Below are 9,830 nucleotides of genomic sequence, written 5' to 3'. Positions count from 1 at the left end.
CCGCAATAAGCCAGCAACAGAGTAAACATTGGGTTATGGTTCTGGATATACATATTGTATATACTCACACACACACACACACACACGCACACAGACCCATAACCCAATGTTTACTTTTTAAGTAGCAAATTTCAGTCAAGTGGGAATGCTAGAGTTTTCTGAATGGGCTTGGTCTGGCTTAGCAGGTGTAACAGAGTATCTTCTTACCAAGAATAATGGTGTGCCTGAGGGATTTCTCGTTCTCTCGTTCTCCATCCCCCCTGTTCTTGTTACAGAGTCTGGAAATCAGGCTGAGAAATGTCTGTTAGCATGTCAGACAGTCAGGTATATAACAGACTGTGGTTGTGCGATATGACAAATCAATATCACGATTATTTCAAACTTATGCGTGCCGCTTAAGCTCGTTTGTAGGTGGGCTGTTTTCCCTTTTTTGTACGCCACCATTGTATTCAAACAACGGCTCCCTTTTAAAAGTCCTGGTCTGTGTTCCGTTTAATATCACAATCCAAATCATATCCATAACATTAACTACTCTATGGAGCACAGAGCGACATTTTGGTGAACAGAGAGGCGAGGTGTTGATCCATGGAAAGGAGACAGGTTTTTAATGAATGTCCACCAGAGCTTGTAGATCGGGAATGTTCAGCTAAGGTTGGATCTATTTCCCAGTTTGACAGTATGTCTGTTGTCCATCTCTTTCTGCTATGTTTATCCTCTTCAAATAGCAGTCTGTTTCTGTATACATCATATTATTCATTGGTCTCGTGCAGTGGACTCGTGCCGTGAGTGTGCGCACCGTTTTCGGTGCGCAAACTCCCAGGGGAGAATCATTTTTGTCCCAAATACTCTTCTGGATGACGGGACACTGTTAGTCTCGAGCCCTGGTGGCGAGTCTCCCCGGGGAAATATGGATTCTTTTCATTTACACGCTAATTTCAGTTTTGACTTTTAGGTGAATTGTAGACAAACACTTTAAGGGTTTAACTCCACCCCAACCATTCCCCCACTAGACTATAAATTTTGTCAGTGGAATCACCTAACCCCCAGGAAACAAAGTTGACAGGATTGTGTTTATAACACCGGGATGGTGTTAAAAACTTGCAACTTGAAATAAACTGTATTCACTAATAAGCACCATAAAACGTAGAAAAGTATATCTGATATAATGGGTTTATAACTAAGCCTAACTTTTTAACTCTGAAAAACTGCAAGTTAACACACAACTCACTCAAATCAAATCACATAAGCAAAATAAAAAGATCTGCTCCAAACAGTAACAACAACATGGAAGTGTGTGTGTGTGTGTGTGTGTGTGTGTGTGTGTGTGTGTGTGTGTGTGTGTTTATCAGCTGAGAGGTTGTGTCCTAGGTACACTAGAGTTGTCTTGTTAGACAAATATTAGCAAAATTGATAACAAGACAGTATTGCTTGCCGAAAATGTCAGATCTACATGCTTGCGATGTGTTGTTGTGAGCCTCAGCTTGTAGATCTTCTATTTTTGGCGAGCAACACAGGTGTACAGCAGAGTATAAATTATTAAGAATTGCGTTCATTGCACCGACAGGGGACAGTCTCATTAGACTGGCTTAGCCTCGTTCCCAGCCCTTTTCATCTCCGGGGAGAAACTGGCTATTTTGGAAAACACCTGTGGTAGCAACTTTAATAGCAATACTAAAAGGAGGTCGAAAGAGAAGGAACTATCACAGTGTGTAAATTGTGTAATTCACAACACATGGTTTTCACATCATACAAATAACATTTTGCCAAAATCTTGCTATATTTAAACAAGCAACACCATGACATGACACTTAAACTATTTTCAAGTGGAGCAAAAGAAGAGAGCTCGGAGCACTGTGACTGGATGGAGGCGGGCTCATGGGCAGCTGTGTGTGTGACCTTGTGTGTTTTGTGTGTGAGAGGGATGATGTTGTGATGATAAACACCCGTAATAAAACTTAAACTTTGATGCATGCAAGTCCTAGCCCATTTTTTTTTACATTATTTACAGTAACATCACATTGTGTTTTCTAGTCGAACGCCACAGCTACACTCCCCGTGCAGCCCTGTACAAATATATGCTTCATTTTGGCTTTTAAGACCGTGACAAACCAAAGTTGAATATTCTTCACTGAATTCGGTTAAATCCCACTACACTGTATTTCTATTCTAAGTGACATCCGTGCACTTATGCGTTGTGTCTGAATTAATTTTTTAGCAATTGCATAATAGGAAAGGAAATACATTCCGGAATCACGCTCTATATCAGTGGTTCTCGACCTGTGGGCTGGAGGCCCTGGCCACGAGTTTATTTTTTATTTGTATTATTATTATTTAAACAAGGCTTTATTTGACTTTACTTTTATTATGGATCCCCATTAGCACTTGCCTAAGCATGGCTATTCTTCCTGGGGTCCGTCACACCAAAATACACATCATACACAACAACATACTACAGATACAATACAGACAATATTTCACCTACAAAAGTTAAGAAATACATTTCAGAAATGTACAATTTTACAATATTGTACATGTCATTATAAAAAGGATAAAAGGGTTACCCATACCTCTTACAGTTTTGCAACAAATCATAAATGTTTTTTTCTTAATTTCTTTAAATTGTCTTCCTTTCTTTCCCTCCGTTTCTTAAACCTACTAATATTAAATTCATTAAAATAATAATAATATAAAATAAGTCAATAAAATGATATAACTAGCCTATGGTTAAATACAAATCAGTCAAGTTCATGAAATATTGGAAGATAGTGTTTTACCATAATTTAGAATCCTTCTTTTGTATTGGCTTGAATAATATAACCTGGCAATGGATTCCACCTTATAATAGCTCTATACATAACAGTTTTCTGTATAACAGAAAATGAAACCTTCCAAGTTCCTTCTATTGCATGTCTTGTTTGATATTCATGATGAGCATACCATCTCAGACTGTCATGCATGTCTTTTTTATTAGTTCTGTAGGAACAATTTAACGCACGTTAAACGTTAAAGCATTATCTTAAAACACTTTTAGACTAGTGGGTGGAAGTTTTCTACCCTGAGTAACCCCCCCAGTAACATCACATCATGGTTTCTAGATGAAAGCTACTGCCTAAGCAGACGTACAAAATAAATGCATGCTTTGTTTTTCTATTTGCTTTTAAGATCATGACAAACCAAAGTGAAGGAATATTCTACACTGAATTCCCTCATCTCCCACTATGCAATTGTAAAAAACAAAAAAGCGAACCCTGTATTGTTATTCTAAGTGACATCTATGGACTTGGGTTTGAATGCATTTTTTACCAATGGCATAATGGAGAGGTACTCAGCCACAACCATTTTCAGCAGAGAAACCCATTCCAGAATTGTGCTCTATAGACCAATTATTTGTTTACCAACATTGAGACTGGATGCACAGGTGATTGTTTCATGCAATCAATTCTCAACCTGTTGTTTCGGGGTGCGCTCGTTTCAGCGCACCCCGACCCCCTCTTGTGTGTTGGCTAGTGCTGCGCGTCCTAGCGAGACCTGACAGAATGGGTTTCATTTGCAACCAGTATGACGCTTGCAACCAGTGTGACGTCGTCTGTTAACGGGTCTATATTGCCTCTGTATTGTTTTTAAAGTGGCTATATTTGGTGAAAATAAACAAATAAGTTGAATGCTACAGTAGGATGATCATATTTACACAAAGTAATAAAAGTGTTAGTAAGTGCCTAAGTGTTTTCTTGGCACACTATTTACTTGACCGCCTACTCTGTTGTTGGGTGACGAGGGTTCATGACTTTTACTCAGATTTTCCACATTTTGGGGGCAAGTCTTCTTCTTTTTGTATTGCTTTTTTCCATTGCTGCATATGGGAACATAAAACAACTCAACTGTGTCAGCATTGTTGACTGTACTTTGTTTCAACCTTTTCAACTATTGGCTCTTTTGCAGATAGCGTTTATGACTGTCACACTATTCCCCATTCGTCTCCTCATGGCGGCATTCATGATGCTGCTGGCTTGGCCCTTCGCATTCCTGGCCTCAATGGGGCGCTCCGAGACTGTCATTGAACCCCAGTGTCTTTGGAGGAGGTGAGTGCAAAACCCTGCAATCTTATGATGTAGTATAATGGGTGAGGTGCACAACATGAATGGGGTGTGATATAAAAGGGTTAAAAAGGATAATATAATATAATACTAGTCCATACACGGGGATGTACGCGCTGAAAGTATTTGCAGACTTTGGGCTATACACAGTAGCCTATATGCTTACTTCAACTTTGAGAGAGCAAGTTTGTTGCGGTCAGCAGGAGATCAGCTTGGGATGGGCACATTATCAAATTAAATAAATCTTTTTTTGAGGCAGGTGGTTGTGGACCCTCAGCGAATGCTTCGCGGGGGTCCCCACTGTGCTAAGCTGTTTGTGCTACGACGACAGCCGTAGCGTTGACAGTTAAAAACACACACACACACACACACACACACACACACACACACACGGTGGAGAGAGAACACTTTTATCCCTGTCATCTCTCAGCTTGAAAATACTTTAAATAATGTCCTTTCTGACACGTGGTGAGATCGCACAGCTCTGCTCCGTTGTATCAATGACTACACGCAATCTACACGCTAATGCTTTTGCAAGAGCTGGCAGCCCGTATAGCCCATAACTCTATGGTATAGCCCTTAAGTCTTCCCACTGGTTGGGAGCAACACACACACGGGATGTGCGCACTAAAAATATTTGCAGACTTTTAGTTATGTGTGGGCAAGGCGTGTGTTCCTATGAGTCGATGTCTGCCTGAAGTTACAACACACACACACGGGGCAGCTCCACACGTTGTGATTCACAGAGAGAACCCTTTCGCAGGGGTCCGCGGACCCGACGCTCTGCTAATACATACATAAAGTAAGGGGGCGGCCATAGCTTAGTGGGTAGAGAGGCTGTCTGGTACAGAAGGTCACTAGTCCACCCACCGGTACGCCTAGTATACGTTTCTTAAGTGTCCCTGAGCAAGACACTTCTTCCCACCTGAGCGCTCATCATGACCATCTGAGGAGCCATAAGCTGGGTGAAGCTGTAACTTAATTTCCTCCTCGGCATTAAGAAAGGGCTACCTTTTTTATGGTAGAGACTATAGAGACGTCTCTATCATATGCCCCATGTTTTAACGTCCCGTGCCTGAACGCTACAACAGTTGGGGTCTGTTGCAATGATTTAGAGTCATAATTAATAACAGTATAAATGATGTATGACAACATTTAGGCAAGGTTTCAGTCTGATAAGAGCCCCATTGACTTCCATTATATAATTAACGTTAAATATTTTAAAACATGTGAAAACTGTTTTGTGGAGGTACTTCTGTGGCCTACTGGCAGTGTGCACAAGAAATGTGTTGCTCATCGGTCCAGCAGTTTGTGAGATTAGCTCTGACACACAAACACACACAGACCGACCCTCTTACAGATGGCTAGACTCCTGCAGAGCCATGCCTTTACAATTAATTAATTAATTAATTAAAGAATCAAAGTGTTTCTGAGAATCAATAGTCACATAACATCACCTCTTTCCCCAGTTCGAAATACCTCTAGAGGTTCTGCAGTTCATATGTAAGGCATGCACTTCTTGATCCTTCATTCCGCCCTCAGACTTGTTGTAGGCGTAATGATCTGTTCAAGAAAATCCAACATCAGCCAGAAGTATAATCCACTTGTTGAATGCTCATCAAAAAAGGCTAGAATTACCATCTGAGAGGTTAATAAGCAAGTGGGTGACTAAGTCTTTTTATAGGAGACTTTGGTGGTGATGATGTATGATCTTAAAGTCATTTGGAGGGAGATCATCTTATAACAAGCGGAGAATGTAGACAGAATTGGTGATTTATTTGAGAGAACTTATTTTTTTGGTACAGTATGTACCCTTTCTCCCCAGGCAGAGAAGGTCTTCACACCTCCAGACCACCTGGAGACCGTCAGTTTGTTCAAGTTAATGGGATCATTTGCATTTCGCTGTGAACTCTGAACCTGGCAAAGTGATTTCCCCCCTCTAAATAAAAATGACAACTATGTTTATAATAACTCCAACCCGAACCCATAAACTCATAAATAATCTAAAATGTCGTATTTCGTCTGATCAATGTGAGCTGCTGCAAATAACCCAGCCTGCATGTGTGCGTATTTGACTCAAAACGAAGTCGGACACTAGCTACCCGACGCTTGAATCATGAGCTCTAACCTTTGATTGCCTTTCAATAAAACCATATTTGATAGACATAATCACCAACATGTTACTGATTATAGAGAATGTGAAATTATCGTAATCTGTTAATTATTCCCTGCACAATGGATGAATGAAATTTCTAGTGTGTGGTTCGGACGAATGGCATGCATAGCGCAGCACAAATCTTTGTGTTTGAATAGAATAGCGTCTTATATAAATACGGAGGAATTGACACTCACTTCTGCTGATTATAGGAAAATTTGAATCACAGAGATTCGTTGAGAATTAGGAGTGAGGGAAACCTTTGAATATTGTGCACCCGGCCGACTCCCGACATTTCTCTCACATCTCTCTCTCTCTCTCTCTCTCTCTCTCTCTATCTTTATCTCTCTCTCACACACAACGCATGCAGTAAATTCCTCAGTGTTCATGACTGAAGTAAGTCTGTGACGTATGCGGAAGTGCATTTTAGACCTGTGCGTCACATACTTAACCTATGGTTTATGAACCGTGTAGCTCTCGCTACAGCAATCAGCTGTTTCATACAGGCTCTTCAATGAGACGCGTCTGGGCACATGGAGAGTCTGTCTCTGGCTTCAGACAGCAGGCATAAATAAATGTAACTTTGAAAAGTGAATCTGTGTAACTTAAGCCAATATTGTTTACTCTGCTACCAGTGAATCATTTCTAGGCTTCAATCATTCATATAGGCTATCCAACTTTCGTATCGTGATATATTGTGAAACAACATTGGAAGGCGGAACGTTCAGAGGAATTACATTGAAAAGTGGGCGGGTCATAACAAACATAATTGGATGCTAGCCACTAGCCTACTAGCTAGCTACTCACTCCCTCAACGTGCCTTCACTTCGACAAGAGACAATTCCACACGTATATTGGCCAGGCAGGCCGGGAAGGCGAACCACTGACCTTTCGATTCCCAGATGGCCTCTCTGGCCGACTCATTTTAAAATAAATAAGAATTTCAGCATATCTCTTAGTTGATTGATCTTGTGAAGTAGTTTTATTGCTATTGAATTTCTAAACATCGCTATATCCATTTAGAAATGAGCCTACTGCCCACTGCCTTATGTTGCCCTCTCTTCCACACATAGCATCTGTAGACACACACATACAAAGAGAGAGAGACAAAGAGTTGAGTAGAGAGCGAGGAAAGGGAGAGGCACAGTGTGCATAATCTGATCTGATATCAATATGGGCGCACAGATCGGTGAACCAATGGGACCCCATGGATGTTTTCTCCGGAGATTTTGAATCCGCCCCTCTAGACCAGATATCAGACGCGCTAGGGCAGCCTACAGTCCAGTTGACGGTCCAAATCCAAGTTCATGTTCAATGCCATTGCTATTGCAAATTCCAAGCCATATTGTAGTATAGGCTAATCCACAATAAAATGATCGTCCTGTGGTGATTGATCACAGAGTGTTCTTTAGTCTTTTGAGTTTAACTAAAATTGTGGCTTAACAATCGAAAACTAAAGCCACAGTTCTTGATCAGGAGGCTACAATTAATCGCGGTGATCCAAGAAGTTGCATCAATCACTCATATTTATTTCACAGCGTCACATAATCAACCATAAGCACAGTCAGCTGGTGTCACTCAATGACAGCAGATGCGGAGACCGCAAAACAATCAAATGTCCAAATAGGCTACATTTCATGATATAGGCCTAGGAGAGAGGGAGAAAGAGCGAGAAAGAGCATTTCTGCGGTATTATTATTTTTCTCTTTATTACTGCACTTGATGCACACACACACGAGAGAGAGAGCGAAAGAGAGACTCTGCTCCGCTGTAGGCTACCCAGTAGGGGAAATAATGTTCTCCTTTGATTGAATGTACATATCTATGCAGGGCTCTACTCTCGGCGATGAGTCCTGTGAAATATCTTGCAGTGTGTGATCCCTTGTCGGCGATCAATCATATATTATGAAAGCCGATCTCAAAAAGAGACTTGTGTAATGTGAAATACATAACGATCTGATGACTCCCCGACCACTTTAAAAGTCGTACAGTGTGTAGCTGCCTTAACCAACATACATTTATGACCACACACCCCATGCATAAAATGATGCGTGCACGCTGCAAGTGTTTAATATGAATGACTTGCACCCATGCATGCATGGGACACAGACATAGATAGATAGAAACAGTTCATCTTCTACTTTTATTTAGGCCAACTGCCAAACCCTGGTCTAAATACAGTTTAGAGTTTAGACGGACCCAAGCTGTAGAGTTGACCTGGCTGTCACTCTCACATACAGCTTCATATTCCCACTGTGTATTCGCTCTCTCACTGACTTTACCGCATACATTTCCCTTTTGAAATACAAGCACGCAGTGACTACATTCTGCCTCTCTCACTTTCACACAGACAAACGCAAAATCTTTGTGATTGAGAATGTAAGATACAGTTCACGTCAGGGCTATATCTTGAGGGGTGATATTGTACATTTCTGCTATTATCTTTTATTTGATTTACTCTTTTACTTTGACTTCATGTTATATTAAAATAAGGGTGTCTAGGGGATATACATAAGCATCAATATTCTCACATATAACGTAGACATTTAGCTACGATAAAATGTATGCTCTCAAAGACCTGGATTTTTTTTTCACATCACACCAAATACCCTATGATCCTGAGAACTGGATACAAGGATACATTATAAATCACCTCCCCCATTAAACAGCCACAGTGTTTGAAAAAGGCAGTCAATGCATGTGCATGGGTGCCATGCAAACCTTTGGGCTTGACTCTAATCTGACATATCAGTATTGTGGTATCTTTAGTTCTTGTTCTCGTCGCCTCGCTCTTTCTTTTTCTTTCCATCTGTCCCTCCATTCTTTTTGTTTCAGGCTCTACCATGCCTGTTGCATTCATAGACCTTCTGTTCCTCCTTAACTCTTTACATCCCTTTCATCATTTTACAATGAATAAGAGAGTCGGAAGCACTCCGCTCAGTGTCCTGTTTCCTACCGCTCTTAGCCATTGTACAATATATGGTAAACCACAACCTCTAGTAGCTTATTGCTTTGCTAGTGACCACCTCAATATACTATATTATTAGTTTCCAAGCTTGTTGCTTCCATATAGCAAAATAAACAGAGGCAGTAAAGTGGTCTGTTACACTGAACAGCAGTGTGCTATCAGGAAATAACTAGACTGGGATCAATTTGCTTTGCAGTTTGCATATCCGGTCTAGATCGACACAGAAAAAAGCCTGTGTGCATGCATGTACTGTATGTGTGTATGTGTGGAAATTACCTGATACAAGCGTAATCAAGCTGTGCGATGATGATTAGTGGCTTAATATGTTGCTTCTAATGCATATATTGTACACTTAAATGTGGGGCCTGTCAGAATTATTACCTAATCACCTGATCACAATTATTTGAGATAATTGCAATTATAATTATTATTTCCATGTTGAAAAAATTTCATACATTTCCCAACATAGCGGAAATAGAAGATCTACACACTTGCGTCAATGTGACACATTGTGAGCTTGTAGATCGTCTATTTCCACTACTACAGAGGTCTTCAACAGGGGGTCTGCGACCCCTAGGGGGTCCGCGGAGGTACTGCAGGGGGTCCGCGAAAT

The 9,830-nt window shown here is 40.8% G+C and overlaps 1 protein-coding gene across 1 annotated transcript in view; it reads left to right on the top strand.

Moving 5' to 3' along the window:
* The window catches only part of LOC308083902 (lysophosphatidylcholine acyltransferase 1), a 44,071-nt gene that overhangs the window by 1,758 nt on the left and 32,483 nt on the right, over nucleotides 1–9,830 (top strand). Inside the window, exon 2 of the mRNA XM_080426316.1 lies at nucleotides 3,940–4,079. Within this exon, the coding sequence (XP_080282442.1) occupies nucleotides 3,940–4,079 (140 nt within the window). The remainder of the gene's footprint in view (nucleotides 1–3,939; nucleotides 4,080–9,830) is intronic.

The sequence above is a fragment of the Gymnoscopelus braueri genome (assembly GCF_963280865.1).
Source record: "Gymnoscopelus braueri genome assembly, chromosome: 4".
Lineage (NCBI taxonomy): Eukaryota > Metazoa > Chordata > Actinopteri > Myctophiformes > Myctophidae > Gymnoscopelus > Gymnoscopelus braueri.
Note: the sequence above shows the minus strand (reverse complement) of the source record. Positions and strands in the feature narration are given on the sequence as shown.